The sequence below is a fragment of the Eubalaena glacialis genome, chromosome 20 (genome assembly GCF_028564815.1).
Source record: "Eubalaena glacialis isolate mEubGla1 chromosome 20, mEubGla1.1.hap2.+ XY, whole genome shotgun sequence".
NCBI lineage: Eukaryota > Metazoa > Chordata > Mammalia > Artiodactyla > Balaenidae > Eubalaena > Eubalaena glacialis.
This window is the reverse complement of record NC_083735.1, coordinates 23564777-23581895: the sequence shown is the minus strand read 5'-3', so window position 1 is coordinate 23581895 and position 17119 is coordinate 23564777. Positions and strand designations below refer to the sequence as shown.

Below are 17119 nucleotides of genomic sequence, written 5' to 3'. Positions count from 1 at the left end.
CTTCTTCCAAGAGATATATGCACCACTAGAGGTAAACCTGTTAAGCCCTGGAATTTACTGTCATTTCTGAAAGTATAACAAGCAATTCTAAATATTTTGAAATGAGGACTTAACCGTTGCCAGATCTAAAGGTGTCTGGCCTTCTTGGTTCTTCATAGTTGGATCTGCACCATGTGCCAGGAGTAGGGCACAAAGCTGTGTCCTGCCTTTTTGGGCTGCTTCGTGAAGAGGAGTAAATGCCCACTTGTCTGTTGCATTTACACATGTGTTGTATTTTATCAGTAACGCTGCGATGTCCACATGCTGAAGAAAAACAAAAGGATGCCAAGAGGTAAGAATGAGATTATTTGGTAAAGCTCCTTCAGGTACACTTGTTTTTATTTAACATTTCATTCCCTCTATATCTCTATTCTCATCCTTAACAGAAGTTTCTTCTATAAAAAAAGAATATTCATTGCACCCCTCCACCTGTATTTTGGAATTCATCTTTTCTTGCTTCCTCTAAAATATCAATTCCACACTTATTCTGTTACCCTGTAATTCTTCATGGGAGCTTTTAAAAACTTTTTTATTCAGCCTTATATTCAGATCTATCTTAAAAACAAACATATAAGATGAAACTATTACCTGACTCCAAGTTTCCTAACAATGGGCTAATCTGTCTTGTCAAACTTTTCAAACCAGCATCCTATAAGCATTGCTTCTCTTATCTCCCCATTTCTCTTTCTAACCTATTGCAACCTGATCTATTTATTGAAAGCACTCATCTCAAAGCTTCTCAATGTTCTTTCTTCAGCCTTTGGGAAAGTAACATAACAACATTTTACAAAAATTTGTCTGTCGAGCCAAAATGACTTAGGGGGTGGAGGAAATGTCAGCTGCAGATGCATTAACTAATAACCTGGGCATGAGGTGATAAGATCCTCAACTGTGATGGTTAGAGAACAGAAAAGAAGAGCTAAATTTGAGAAATTCTGAAGGCAAAAAAATCGGGTTTTAGAAAGACAAATTAACCACAGAGGAAGAAAGATGAAAAAAAAAGTCAAAGGTGACTGCCTTTTTTCTTTTTTAATTTGGTCTAGAAGATTAAGGGAAAAAAAAAAGGTAGATGGAAGCATTAACAGAAATTGAGTAGCAGAAGTTTAATTAGGAATGAAACTATAAGGAAGGTTCACTTGGGGTATGTGGTTTCTGAGGTAAAATAGCTAAGTAATGATGTTCCGTAAATGGTTTCACACAAAAGGTCAGAGCACAGATAAGAGGGTCATTTACTTATTCACTTACTCTCTCTTACCGACTCACCCAGCAACCAAACATTTGCTGAATACCTATCTGAAGCTGAATTTCATGAGAATGGGAAGAGATGGGGAAAGTAAGGACAGAAGTATCCCAGGATAGAATTTAGGGCATGTTTCTTCAAATTTTCCTTTAAAATTCCTTAATATTTTCTTTGCTCTCTTGAAGACACTCACTTCAAAAAGAATACGTACTTCTTCTGAGGTAGTATTAAAGTATTTTTTGGGGTTTTTTTTTTAATATAATAAAAATACTTGTTAATTTTAGGAAAAGTGATTTCAGAAAACAGAAGAAAATTTATTAGGAAAATACAAATCAGACAACTTCTAAGAAAGCTTCCATATTTGCTCTGACAATATAAAGACAACAACAACAACAAAACAGAGCGTAATCAGACGCGGGCTTCTGAGAACAGGCCGTGTTTTGTGATCTTTTGGGGATTATGAATGAGATATATCATGCTTATAAAATTGATTCCAACACAAAAGATAAAAAATAGGTAACATTTGTAGTACTATCAAAATCACTTAAAACAAAACAGACCCCAGTGATTTATCTCCCATATTCAAAGGATATATGTTGAAAAGAATAGATATTTTTGTTCAATTAACCCAAAAGCACGGAGTAATTTCAAGCTTCTCCCCAGTAAGGTTATGGTGTGTTTAAACTAGGTTCCTGATGATTAGTTTTATTCTACTCCCATTTGGGTTGGCAGTATAATATAATTTGGTAGACTAATTTGTATAGGCTTCCAAAATTAGATAGTCCAAGGAAAATTATGTGTGTGTGTGTGTATAAAGCCACACCACTGGGGCAAAAAAGTAACTGAAATTTAAGGCTGACAAATGCAATAAATAAGCTACAGCTCAGTACTATACAATACATAAGAGCAAAGTATTGAACTAGAAGGTCTAGAAAAGGAATTGAACTCTGCTGGAATGTTTGCAGGAGTCAATTTAATATGGTTTCAAAATTCAGCTGCAACACAAAATGCTTTAAATGACAAATGCAACATAAAAACACTGCAAGGGCCCTAATTTAATTTTAGAAAGTTGGGAAGTAGGGAGAAGAGAAACGTGTTTGGGTTCCAGTTAGAGCAATTTAATTGTACGATAATGTCATGAAATTCCCCTAACATTATACATTTTAGAGAAAGCATTAAAAAATGAAAAATTTGAGAAAGAAAGCTCAGCAAATTGATTTACTCTTATGAGATAATAGAAAACTACATGCTGTGTGATAAATAAATATCAATGCCTTATATCTACTGAAGAGCAAAAAAATTAGTTGTCTTGTATAAATGTATATTAAAAAAATAATATAAGGTATTATAATACAAAAACACTAAACAGGATAATGCACCTTACCATTAATATATACTCTCATGAAATCTGTAACTTTTATTTAAACTTCTTAAACTATGTCTTTGTTTCTCCTTTTGGAAAAACTGAAGTGGTAAGTTCTTTCTATATAAAAAGGCCCAAAGACACACAGAGAGCTGACTGAGCTCTCCAGAGGAAAAAAGGTAAAATATGTATCAAAGAATGATGACCAATAAATGACAGCTTAAGTAACTTTATGCAATTTCAGATATCTCACACAATTATTTTATCTGCAGGTTATCAGTCATTATTCACTGCTGAAGTCAATTAATCTGTCTATTTAATACTGATATTGAGCTGGTCAAACATACAGCTAATTCCTAAGGCTGTGAGATGTAAAAGTGACACATAGACCTTATTCTGACCGGCCCAGTATGAGGGCTGTGTGGATCGAGTTATCTCATAATAACTGTATTCCCTTGGATTTGGATAGAATGCACTTTCCACACGCATGGTCTTACCTAATTATCACAATAACCCTGTAAAGACGGTCTCAGCGTCTAAGTTTTACTAGTGAGGACAGTGAAGATTAGAAAGATTAAGGCACTTGCTGAAGACCTGTGGGTTATGGAAGAAAAGATTAAAGACTAGATCCCAGGTGTTCAGATTCCAAGTTCAGGTCTCCATTTTGCCACATCTGCCTGCATGGTCTTGCTAGAATAAAACACAAGCGTCATTTCCTGACAAGTTGAAAATGGCAGAGAGTATGATATCAGGGAAAAGCTATTTAAGTACAGATCACTGGGTAACCCTATACCTAAAACTACTCTACCAATAGCTTTATTTTAAATATAGAAGCCTCTATTCCATACAAAGTGCCACCAAAATCTCCTTCACAAAACTATTGTTTCAGGGCAGTACATCATATACACCATGCAGCCAGGCCAGTCCAAGCATCACTGATATTAATACTATATAACCAGTGTTCTGCCACCCTAACAGAGACCTATAATTTCATTAAAATATCCAGCCAAGGCTTATGTGCTATATGAATAAAAAGGGGCTTTGGAAAGACATATGGATTTATATGTCTAGAGATAATGAAAATATAATTATATCTACCCCTTAGCTGAAGTAAGATAAAGTAGCTTAAACATTTTTTATATAATGGTTAACCTTGGTCCTTATTTTAAGTCTACTAATTGAGATTGAGATAAATACAGATTTGATGTGGTTACTGACAACAGGTTATATGATATACAAATTGCATTAGATAAAATTATTTCGTAGAGCAGAGATTCTCAATGGAGGGAATGACCTTACCTACTGCCAACTGAAAATCACTATGAGATGTTACTGGGGGTGGGAGGGTGGGTATATGCTGCACATGGTAAAAACATGGTAACCAAAAAAAGTCAAGAAACCACCAAAGTAAAAGTTTTAGTGAATAAGAGTACATAGTCATTAGCTCACAGATATTTGATTTTTAAGTTTCCAAGTTTAATACAAGAAGGATTTGTAGAGTGAGTCCAAAAATCCACCCACACACTGAGGCAAAAGTACTTGCTACAAACATACTGTCTAGCTCACTAGCATTCTTTAGTAGAAGGATGGGATGAACCAGGTTGATTGAAACCTCTACCAAATGCCCTCTACACAGCCTGGAGAACTTTCTCTTCATTTTTACCTCCATAAGCTACATTCATTTACAAAGAGCTCAGCAGTAGGGATGTGATAAAAAAGCAGGATAACATAAAAAGAGAGAATGAAACTAAAAATGCTCATGATCTTTCTCACTTGGAGTTAGAAGAGGAAAGCAGGAGTTGTGGATAATGGTGAAATAAGTTTATGAAAACAGAACAGCGGGCCTCTGGTCAGGAGGCGGACTGCATTACACTCCTTCAGCTAATGGCAAGATAGCTGCAAGGGAATACGAACAAAGACCAGGCCGTCCTGCACTCTACCTTATTATATTTAGCCACAAAAGAGAACCACTATAAATTTTCTTTCTTTCACACTGGTCACAAATAGACACATATGTGTAATAAGTAGAATCTCAACACCTTTCCCATCAGAAGAATGGGAATTAAAAGGTAAAATACTTAAACCTTAAAAATTTAGTTTTACTTTTTTCATCCTCAGTGACAACTATGAAAGCTTTGAAAGGAAAAGACTGACGGGACTGAACTTTTCCACATCCACAAAGTATGGGATATGCTGAAAACACAGTACATAGATCCACATAGTCTACACAGTTGACAGTTTATGTTTTATTAGATCAAGTCAAGAAGTATAATTCTACTGCCTCCACCTATCCTAACTCATTAGTAGATTTATACAGAAGTTAAAAGACACTGATCCCATCAGCTTTATAAACTCTTAACTGATAAACTTTTAACTGAGGCTTAGCTTCATGGAATACAATACGGAGAGAAGGATCATGCTAAGAAGTGCTGGACATTATTCTCCAAATGATACATATCTATACTTATAACTCAAAGGTAAAAGGATTATACATATATGTATATGTAGTATATTAGCAGTAAATATTTAGCATGCCTGGTCTTCAGCAGAAATACATGTTGTACAGTGAAATTGAGAATTTTATATGAAAGAAGGCTAAAAGAAAATTCTAATGATTTTAATAAAAGATTAATTATCTTTGGAAAGATAACTTTAAATACAGACGTTTCAAGAGGATTTCAGTACTCATAATATATTTATTAAATCTGATAACTTTCAATTAGCATATATCACACTTGGAAGTAAAATTTTCTTTCCTTTCTGTCCAACTTGAAACTAGATTGTTTGCTTTCCTTGATTATTCCCACTCAGACATGTCATCTCCCTGAAATACTGGTCTTTGAGAGGGGGCATGAGAAGATGCAGATATTCTCATTATGAAGGGCAAGGGAGAAGAGAGTAAGAGAATATGGAAATCATGGTGATTAGTTTTTACTTATAGTCTGTCAGGCTTTTGCAAATCTAGAAACTGTCCTCACCAATAATGATTCCATCTATGAGAGCTCCTAGTATGTACATTCTGGCATGTGTGCATCTTTACAGTCAAATAGGGATTCTGACAAGCACAAAAGCATTCATCTTCTTCCTGTGTGATTCATCAGACCTAAAGTGGGCCTTGGTGACTTCCAGGCAGTCAGTCCAACAAATGTCAAGGCACTGGAATACAACCCTCTTCCTCTTTCAGCTGATGATTACAGATTACAGTTACAGGCTTTGCAAGAATCAATTGCGACTTTCACTGTGGGGTTTCAGCTAGTCATCCGAACTCTATGAAACCATATACACCAATAGCTCAACCATTTACTTGAATCTTTCTAAGATGCTGATGATAAACATAAGCAAGCATAATTTCCATGCCTATAGAGGAAACTCCTGGCTTCCAAAGTTTCTAAAATCTACTTAAGGTAGAGTTAAGATTTATTATCTACATCAATAAATATTAACTGAGCAGCCATTACATACCAATTATTGTGCTAGATAATGTGAAGAGACCAAAAAACTATAAAAAGTATGGTCCTTGGCCAAAAGATAGTTATGCCTAACTGAGAAGGCTGGAAACACTCTGAATAGTAAGATTAAAATTGTGCTAAATCATGCTGTTGGTTAGATATCTACTTATTGCATGCATGGTATGCATTTAACAAAGTAGTAAATATCAGTGATGTTTTCTAGACTTTAACTTTAGCATGCTCACCCCATAGGATGCTGCATTGTGAAGAGGAATTAAACCACCTTTGTCTTGGGCATTAACATCTGCTCCGTGCTCTAGAAGATATTCAGCTACTTCCAGGTTATTGTAGCCTGCTGTTAGAATGAAAAAAGGCAAACGTCAGCTTAAAAGAAAAATATGTATATAAATGATAAGGACTAGAAAACATTAATACTTTTTGCTTTAAAAGCTAATACTATCACATAATTAAGAATAAGACATTTACAATAAGAAATTTTTATAATTTATAATAAGAAATTATATAAAATAACATCAATCAAGCATTTTCTGAGTAGTACTCTTCATGCTCAGCGTTTCTTTCATCTTCTGGTGAACTGTATTAGGTATCTAAGAAAGGTCATGAGCCTTGGAAGTGCTGGTGATGCTTACCTGCCAAGTGCAGAGGGGTTGAGTTTCTGCCTTGGGTGTCTCGGCAGTTGATATTCTCTGGGGTACAGAGCTTCTGCACTCTTGCCAGGCAGCCCTTCTTGGCAGCATCCAACAAAGCAGCATCTCCTCTCAGTAAGTCCTGAATATCCGTGTCTCCTTCTTTTACCAAATCTAAAGGTGTATTTCCATCTCTGTTCTTTTTAGTCGGATCTGCTCCATGCTACAAAATAACCAAATGGGGTTTGTGTTTTCTGTAGTATCTTTGTTAAGTTTTGTTTCTTTATTTTTAACTTCACCTTCACTCATCCAAAGAAAGATTATCTATTCTATACGCATTGTGAAAAACAGAGGCAATATTCGGTCTTTCTTGAAAAATTTCTACTTAGCAATATACTGGATCAGCTTTCTAACTATCAATACTTCCCAACCAAAGCCCCAAGCCTCAGGATCAACAGTGATGGTGAGTGGGAAAGGTGTCGAGTGTCTTTTACTTTTCGTATCATATACTTTCTCAGACTCCAAGATGTCTTCAGAAACCACTTTTCCTTTTAATCATGGCCTGGATATTAATGTTGACCAGATTTCAATTATACAGAGATATTCAGTGTTGATGAAGTGAGAAGAGGAAGACACACAGGTGGAAAAAGTACTTAATTCCAAATGGAATCAATAAACAGAAATTTTGGTAATTTAAAAATATTTCCATTGTACGTCTTAGAACCTATCATGAAATTAGGTAGAAATGTATTAACAGTTAATTTGATTTTAAAAGTTTAATCATCTATACCTATGAAATAAAGTCAATAAAAGTCAAGAATCTTTATTACAGGCCTGACACAGACTGCTATAGGCCCAATGGAGAAATTTGGAATAACCAACCTTGACAATGAATTCACACTGTCCTAGAAGTTATTTTTTACTAACCAGTGATAATAAAAATGAGTATCAAATACAGTGTTATTCTCAAAACTCATAAGAACATACTTGATCCCATGAAAGTGGCAGGAGAAGAATTTTATATTTAACCAGGACAAGTTTTTCTCTAGTTTAAAAAAAAAAAAAAAAAAAAGGAAATGACATAAATACATGTCCAGTCATTTTTCACATCTTTTAATTAATTTCACATCTTTTAATTTAACTTCATATCCTTTAATGTTTAAATAATGCTTAATAATTAGAAATGAGCTTGTTAACAATAATAAAATAGCTAGTAAGAAGAAAAATCAAACTTGATAGAAAAACTTGGTTCTTCTCATACAAATGTTTTCTGATATTAATACTGTAAGTATCAGATAAGCAATGCAAACTAATTCAACTCTTTCCAAAACCTACCTTGTTGAATTGTGATGAACTCAACATAATCAAGTCAGTTCAGAAAGGCACTTCAAACATTACTCAAAGCTATGTGAGTATCATGATATCACACTTAAACATCCCCCTAAAATAGAAAATGGAAGCAGTCTCTACAGCACTTACTGTACTGTATTATAGAATAATTTACTCTGATGTAATTTTACGTCCTAACCAAATAATAAATATAATTACTTTATATTTTATAATTTTTAAAATTACATACTTTTAAAAGGAGCTTGCAGATTTCATATTTTCCTTTAGCTGCTGCTTCATGTAGAGGGGTAAATTTCCATAAGTCTGCCACATTGACAGAAGCCCCATGCCTTACCAAGAGCTCAGCTACTTCATAGTGTCCATATGAACAAGCATTATGAAGAGGCACCAAGCCACTAAACAAAAGAAAATTATTTTAAAGACATACAACAAATCTTTGCATTAAAATGATATGTATAATAAAAATAATTCTCTATGGCATTGACTATACTGAACACTCACTTAAAAAAAAATTCTCCTCTGATCTTGAAGATAGCATCATCCATTTCCAAATAAGGATTAACAATTTCAAAAATCTCAAAAATGTCCCTTTCAATATCAGGACATTGCTTAGTTTCTTGGTGATGGATATAAATTTCACAGCAATCTTTATTCTTAAAATACATATAGATATACCCATAAAAAAAGGTTTTATTATAGTACTTTTTTTTTTTTTAAAGTATTTGTTTATTTATTTATTTATAGCTGTGTTGGGTCTTCATTTCTGTGCGAGGGCTTTCTCTAGTTGTGGCAAGTGGGGGCCACTCTTCATCGCGGTGCGCGGGCCTCTCACTGTCGCAGCCTCTCTTGTTGTGGAGCACAGGCTCCAGACGCGCAGGCTCAGTAATTGTGGCTCACGGGCCCAGCCGCTCCGCGGCACGTGGGATCTTCCCAGACCAGGGCACGAACCCGTGTCCCCTGCATTGGCAGGCGGATTCTCAACCACTGCGCCACCAGGGAAGCCCCTATAATACTTTTAATTCAGGTTTCATCCTGGCAATATAAAGAGCAACACTACAAAGTGATTTCAGGAATAACTGATTAACAATCTGGTTTTATCATCTCTCAGATTTTCTTCCACTTGGGTCGTCCTAGTGAAAATTGTAGGCTTGCTTACTTATAAAATACACAATGCAATTTAACTTATTTACTTAGGCAAGTGCAACCTTTTGTTTTTGGCTTTTTTTTTTATTCTTAAAAATTCAGTAGTGGTTTCTGTGCATAGATTTAAATATTTAGGTGCCAAGCAATGAAAACTCAAAATCCAAGTGATAGAGAAACTTCAGTATTCAGTAAAGAAAATAATGAAATCAACCATAAACACTAGTCAGATGAGCAAACTATCCTGTGATGACTCTAAGTTCTGATTGGAAGGCATCTGGCATTCTAAAAGGACAAAGATGTCCCCATAAAAAAGGGTGCATCAAAAGGATAAGTTTAAGTTGCACTTAGTACACAGCAAACACAAGGTATCAAGTTAGTACCTTTTTACTTAGAGAGATCAGGTTTTTCTGTTTTTGTTTTTAATGTTTTGAGACCAAAAATACTGACTGCTAAAATGGGGCAATAGAGGGACTTCCCTGGTGGTCCAGTGATTGAGACTCTGCGCTTCCAATGCAGGGGGTGCAGGTTCAATCCCCGGTCGGGGAACTAAGATCCCGCGTGGAGCAGCCAAAAATAAAGGGGGGGGGGCGCTGATGGCAATAGAAACAAATGTTGGTTCCTCTCTAACGCACCATAATACTTTGAAAGAGCTAGTGATAATATTATTAAATATTCATGTCTGCTGTGTCCCTTTTAAAAGATAAATAAACCCAAAATGGTTAACTGAGGTCTAAGTTGTGTGGTTTAATTCTACAGCAGTCTGGTATGTAATTACACAGAAAGGTGCTTATTTATATTTTGAGATGATATGAAATTAACTCAAGATATGGAAGCTCATTTCAGTTAAAACTTCCTTCTTGCTTTTCTAAATAGCTTCCATGGCTGCTTTAAACTCTGTCTAGATAAATTAAAACAGTTCAGTAAACTAATATAAAAATAGAGAATATCTGAATGAGTAAAAATAAAATTATGTTTCTATTAATATGACTTTGGGATGGGTGGCTTCTTTTAGGAGGAGATTATACATTTTTAATAGCAAAAAAAGGGATGAACAATAAATTACAAACTATATAAACACATGTACATAATGCAATAAAATACTATATATAGGCATTAAAACGATGAAATGAACTATTAAATACTGACATGGAAAGACATTCAAGATATACTACTGGGTGAAAAAGGCAAATTGCAAAGCAGACCGTGTGGAGTGACATCATCATTTACGTTAAAAACAAGCTCCACCACAATAGCACACACACTGCGACAGGTCCTTCAAAACTCCAGACAGTTACAACAAAATTTTGATGCTGTAATCTCTAGGAGGTGGAGTGAAAGGGACTTTTCACTTTCTATACTATACATTTCCATAATGTTTTAATTTATGCTTTAAACTTAAAAAAAACATGCATTACTTTTTTAATAGGGAAAAAAAATCTAAAACTTCAAAAATATAAAGAAAAGAAATTTTAAGTGTCAAGAAAATGAATCCCAAACAGTGAAATTCTAATGCATACCCTTTGTCTTTGGCATGGACATCGGCACCATGGTGTAGGAGGTACTCCACGACAGACACACGGTTATAGCCTGCTGCAAAGTGTAGGGGTGTAGAATGCCGGCCCTCTAAATCTCTGCAATTCACATTCTGAGGGCTGCAAAGTTGCTTTTATGGCACACACACACAGACAAACACAAAAAGCACGTTAGTATTTATTCATAGAACTCACTCCAAAATACTGCAGACATCTTGGATAAATTGTATTTTTCTAATGAATATTTCTTTCCAAAGATTAGATAATACAAGTGATGTTTTAAAATCAGCACGATGTTTGGCTTTACAGTGTCTACAAATGTTCCGTTTGCAAAGCTATTTAATCTTTTTCAACATTTCCTGGCCAAAATCTTAATCAAAAAGAAAAACCCATAATAAGGCAAGCATTTCCAAGGCAAATGGTGCCTTCCTTCTTCATAGTTATAAGGCTTTCCTCCCCGAGACTGCCTTTAACAGCCTGTATGCTTGTACCAGCACGCTCTTAGCCACTCTTTGCTCAAATAAGACCAACCCTGGTTGACTGCAGAATTACCCAGAATTCTTGCCTCCTTTGACGTGGCAAGCAAGAAGGCTCTGGAAAAATTACATTAATTCTGTCTGGGCCATCCACTTGGCCCTTCGATCCATCTCAGCAAAGCCATGCAGTCAACAATGTTTTACTTGATCTCTGAGGGGATATTTGTCTAAGTCTACAAGTCAGATTGATTCTGATCATATTCTAGTTTTTGGCCTTCTATCTTCTTCAGCTGTATCCTCCAAATCTCTTCTCTTTCACCTATTCTCCTTTTGAATATTATCATTTCAGCACAAGCTCAACTGTTTGCTTACAAAGCAGTAGAAGCAAAGTTAGGCCAGAGCGGTTGCATCGCTGATGGTGACAGATGGACTACAATAAAAATATCTGAGTAACAATTTATAAAGAATTTCACATTTTTTCAGTGAGAGGATTATTATCTATGTGTGAAAACAATCATCATCTCCATTTTACAGATAAATAAACCAAGGCTCAGAGAAGTTAAGTGACATCCTTTTTCATACAGTTGGTAAGGGGTAGAATAAAAACTCAAACCTCACTTTCCTGATTCTTAATCTTTTGATCTTCTTGCTACATCATTGCTTACCTACTTAATTACCCAAATTCAGGGAAGTGATGAGAAGAGAGGTAACAAAAAGAAGAATTCTTCAGTTAAAAAAGCAGAGAAAAACGGTGACATTTTCTAGGCTACAGGTATGATGGCAAGGGCTTTCATATATAGCTCACTGTAATGAGCTATTGTAATATAAAAACTCTGAACCTGGAAGATATCTATGGAGATATTGAGGAGGGGCTGGTAGGGTAAAAACAGGGCTTTTCAGGTGGTACAATTTTTATATGACAGAAGGAAGTCTGGGCATAAGGGAGAGACTAAAATCTGAAGAGCCACTGTCAACTGGCTATAAGGTTATATCTTTTCATGACAACTGAGTCTGTGGCAAACTTTATACATTTTATTAATATATAAAGTATAGAATCAAAAAACAAAATTAAATAGAAATAAATAAATATATAAACTAGAAAGAAAGGCTACAAAAATTGACAATAAACACCTTCTATGGTGTCTTATATGATTGAAGCTGCTTCCTGCTGCTGCTGCTTTTATTCTAGTTCTTTATATTCTAAGTTAGCTTTTTTTTTCTTTTGCAGAGAACAGTGGCAAAATGGGGATGAGGTAGGGAATGAAACCCAATTTATTTTACCTTATTTTATTTTTTTATTAACAAAAAGAAAGCCAATTCTGCTTATAAAATATCTGCTTTTTACTATTTCGAAGTTCTTTATCCTCTATTCTATTTCAATTTCTTTTTGAATGCCAAGGCAATTTTTACATCCTTCCTACCTGCTTCTCGAATACTTTACTCAGCAAACAGCCTTTTAATCTAATAACTAATTTCTAATGCTTTCTAAAGCCTCTAAGGAAGAAAGTTTACCATGCTTAATTCTCACTTAATTTGTGCTTTGTTTTCTTCTGCCATTTCTACTCTATTCATAAAAATATATTTGGCCTTTATTGTGAATGGATTGTTTAAGAAACCTGGAAGCTGTGGCATGTTTTCTAATACATACAAGATGTAGGAATTAAAACCTACACATCAAAAAAATAATAAACTATTAATTTAATTATAATGGGCACATATAGCAATTCTAGCACTGGGGTTATCATGCTGTGATACAGAAAAGGAGTCCTAATCACTTTTATATTTTAAGATTTTATTAGGAGACATTTCAAATGATAAAAGTATTTTTAATAAAAAATATATATAATTTCAGATCTAAGAGAAATTTAAAATTTCTCTCTAGTGGCTATTATGACTGAAATTTACTATTTTCCTTTAAATAACTTAGATGTTAATGTAAGATGGAAGAGAGGTTGGAAGTAGCCACATAATGCAACAAAAATAAAATTTCTAGGCAACAGAGTTTAGAAAGCGTTTACTGTCATTTTCAAACAGTATACATCATCGAGAGTACTAAAATTTGTTTGCTAAAAATCACAAAAACCAAGTTTGCTTAATAAGATATGACAGTAAGAAATGAGTAAGACTAGTTTGTAAAAAATAGGCTGGTAAGATTATCAATACCAAATTTGCAATTAGCCTTTCTTTAAAAAAAGGAAAAAAAAATAAAACTACAAGACCAATCCCCAAACGAAAACAAAACTCATATCCCTTTCTGCTATCTTCATCCACACATGCATGATTATAGATGGGAAGTGTATGTGTTTTAAAAAGGCATATTCAATATTAGAATATGATTTTATATTTGAAAAAATTCAATCTATAATCATTGTTTCTACACCACAAGTAAAGGTTGATAAAATTTCCTTGGCGAGCAATGACATAGAAAAGAAGATCCATCTTCTGCATATAATTAATTCCAAATGGTTGCAGGATCATAAGGACGCTTTCCTAGAGCAAATGTGAGAATCTCTTAGAAAAGGTCAAGAACATTGTTTCAAACTTTACTGTACTATTACCTGGGCTTGAACTAGCTTGGAAATTTATAAAAGTGGCCAAAATAACATTTTAATTAATAAAAGTGGAAATAAAAAGAGCGTTCATATAACCAGAAGTAAAGTGACTAGAAGGTGGTTTAATGTAATAAGGCACATACTAGGAAAACCTTCACAGTTAAAGGTCTCTCCTGTTTATGGATCTACTCTGCTCATCCCTTTTATTATTTGGATTTGAGTAGTTTCACTTACAAGCTTAAAATGAATTGGTAAGCAAAGGTTCCACAGAGTTACCCAAGACATTAAAGCGCTGCCTTACCTTCACAGTTTCCAAGTCTCCGGCTTTAGATGCTTCTAACAGCCGATAGTCAACATCAGAAGTGCGTATAGGTGTACTTTCTACGTGAAAGAAAGGAAAGAGTACTGTTGGTTTTTAAGGAATCACAGAGTAGCTAAGGAGGGAAAATTATTTGGTGAATGGAAAGAGAGAGGTTAAGGTGTCAGAAATTTCTAAGATCTAATTTAAGGTGTCTTTAATTTGTGGTGTCTTACTTCAATCTATATCTACCTTATCATAAGCCAAATTCAAACAAATTTTAGGACACACAAATCCTTCTCCATCCCAATTACTCTTTCAAATTTTATGGTCAAAACTTGGCAAAGGGGAATGGAGAAACATAGGACCATGAGATCAAGGACATCTTTATGACACATTGGTCTTTCAAGGTGTTGGAGCGAAGCTTTGCAATAGATTCTGTTATGTAAACCGAGGGAAGCCACTCAACTTTCAGTACTTAATGTTTAGCCTTTCTTTTTGGTCTCAGTTTCTACAATATGAAACAGAAGTAATACTCCTGAAATGAGTGACCTTAGAAAATATAATCAGTGTACAAAAAAGGCCTACTAAATACAGAAATTTGTTTAATTCACATTTATTATGGCTTCAGGGAAATGCAATTTAAAATGTCTTAAGAGGTGTGATACAAATGTTAAATAGAATATAATTAAATCAGGCTGTTAAGTCTAGAAGTTACGAGGCTAACAAATGAGTTATTCTGATTAATCCAATACTATAAACAAACCAAAAATTCATTATACATTGGCCCAAATAAAAAGATTTTTAAAGGAAACAATGCTTATCACTCAAAGTATGTTCATGGACATTAAGTGTGGCTTTTATAATGCACATGTGTACACACACTCATGTAACACAAAAGAACTTAAGTCCAGAAAACCTGGATTTAGACTGGGCTCTATTGTGATGATGGACAAATCATTTGATAGCTTAGTTTTCGCACCTATAAAGTGAGCATCGGTTGGTTTCCCATAAATTCTCTTCCAGGCTTAAGATTTCAATATCTTGTGGCCAGAGACACCTTCCTTGAGTCCGGTGTCCAAATGGGAAGATCAAGTGATGCTATAATAAGGTTTCAGATTTCAGAAGAAATACTTCAGCTCTTTCTAAAGTACTTTATTCAGGGAAGTGAGTTTTACAGAGTAAGTTATGGGAAGTCTTCAATGGAAGATAAACTATATTTATTTAGTCATGATAATAATACTTAGCAGATAAAATGCTAAGATTAAAGGGAGGAAAGATGAGAGTATTTCATATAATGAAATACATTTTTGAAATGTCAACAATTATTTTTCTTTAAAAGGGAGTTTATTGCATTTGTTAGTCTGCAGAAAACTTTACTAATGTAAACTGTTGGCAACTATAGACTTGGGAGCTGAAAGTGCAGGTTTCTAAAAGTGGATCTCAAATCTGGTATTAACAGGTGTTTTTAAATGAATCTTTAAAATATTACCCAGAACAGAACCCCAATAACTTACTATACATTCTATATGATTGATGTATTCTTTCAGGAGTCATTAGAGATATAAACTGGAATTGGATTAGTAAATATAGGTACAGTTGAAAAGTTCAGCCAGTACATGGTCTACAGACTACAGACACACAAGTTTCTTGCAGAAGTATTAGTTTAAAAAATTATATCCTCTTCCAAATAAAAAATAATTCCCATTTTAAAAAAATCTAAGGGCAAGACTTTACCGTTAATTTCTATTATTTGTATTATCTTTCCAGATCAATAAAAAATATGAAGAACTAAACTAAAAAGTTCTGGCACATACTAAATTAGGCATTCAATGACCTATATAATGCTTTATCTTACTAATCAATTTTTAAGAATTATCAAAATAATTGAAAAAATTTTCATTTGTGATTCACTATTTATCTTTTACCAGCAGTCATATATTCTAACTATTCATTTAGAAGACGTTTTAAAAGCATTACTGGAGCTAATCTGCTTAATTTATTCAATCCTTTCCTCACCATTTTGTCAATTACCTCTAAAAACTATGTATAGTATTATTAGAAAATCTGATGTAATAGCTATAAATGTTTGCCTATTTATGGTTACAACTTATAGAAACTAACTTAAAATCCACTACTAAATGGTTCTTACAAAAGTATAAGAGAAAAAATTTTGAAACAAAAATCACACCTTTTAGAAATTATTAGAATTTACTGAGAAGGCAAAAGTATTTCCTAGTCAAAGAGTGCTTATCTTCTTTAAGCAAATGTTCTATTGCTCTGTAGAAACAGGAAGTTAAATGAAGGCATGTTTTTCTTAGTTGAAGCTATAAATCCTATGATAGCAAATTTTATTCCTTTAGATAGATCTTATTGGTATTGATAGTGAAGATGGCCTAGACAGGTCTAAATTTAACTGTCTAGAGATCATCACCTAAGACTGAAGTAGAATGCCACTATCTAAGAATGAACTAACACAAGGAAAATAAACCAAATCAACAGCTTTGACAATGTGGCACAGTTACTCTTATGAGGCTGGTTAGCTCTGATTCAGCTCTAACAACACGTACCATGCTCCGTAAGTCTGGAAAGGTCCCCTATTTCCATGTATAGTAGTGATTCTTAACTGGGCTGTACTTTTGGGGGGCCCTTCAGAAATTTGTGGGGTTAATTTTTGTCTTCTAGTGGAGTCATGCCCTAGCTATTACTATTGTAACAATTATAAATTATTTTACTGTAATTTACTTTCATTTTCCCTTTCTATTATAGATAGGGCATTTAATAAAGATTTTTGGAAAGGTCTCTGTATAGTTAGGTCATAATATCTATGAATTTCATTTCTGGATAGTAAGTGGATGCTATAAAATATTCATAATAAAGAGGGTATGCTGTGTCTGATGAAGAAAAGAACTACTGCATTATACGTAGGGAAAGTAGCAAAGACTTCTGATTCCTTGCCTGTAGCCTACTCAGTTTTACTCTTTCAGTTTGTGAGGTCATTCTACAGCAGACATAATCCATGGAAAAAAT

General features: G+C 34.2%; 1 protein-coding gene across 1 annotated transcript in view; it reads right to left on the bottom strand.

Annotated features, from left to right (window-relative positions):
• Nucleotides 1-17119, bottom strand: part of TNKS (tankyrase) — a 179374-nt gene that overhangs the window by 23850 nt on the left and 138405 nt on the right. Inside the window, exons 13-18 of the mRNA XM_061177564.1 lie at nucleotides 14093-14172; nucleotides 10749-10894; nucleotides 8318-8483; nucleotides 6742-6961; nucleotides 6337-6446; nucleotides 115-303 (exon numbers count right to left, since the gene is read on the bottom strand). Coding sequence (XP_061033547.1) covers nucleotides 115-303; nucleotides 6337-6446; nucleotides 6742-6961; nucleotides 8318-8483; nucleotides 10749-10894; nucleotides 14093-14172 — 911 coding nt within the window. The remainder of the gene's footprint in view (nucleotides 1-114; nucleotides 304-6336; nucleotides 6447-6741; nucleotides 6962-8317; nucleotides 8484-10748; nucleotides 10895-14092; nucleotides 14173-17119) is intronic.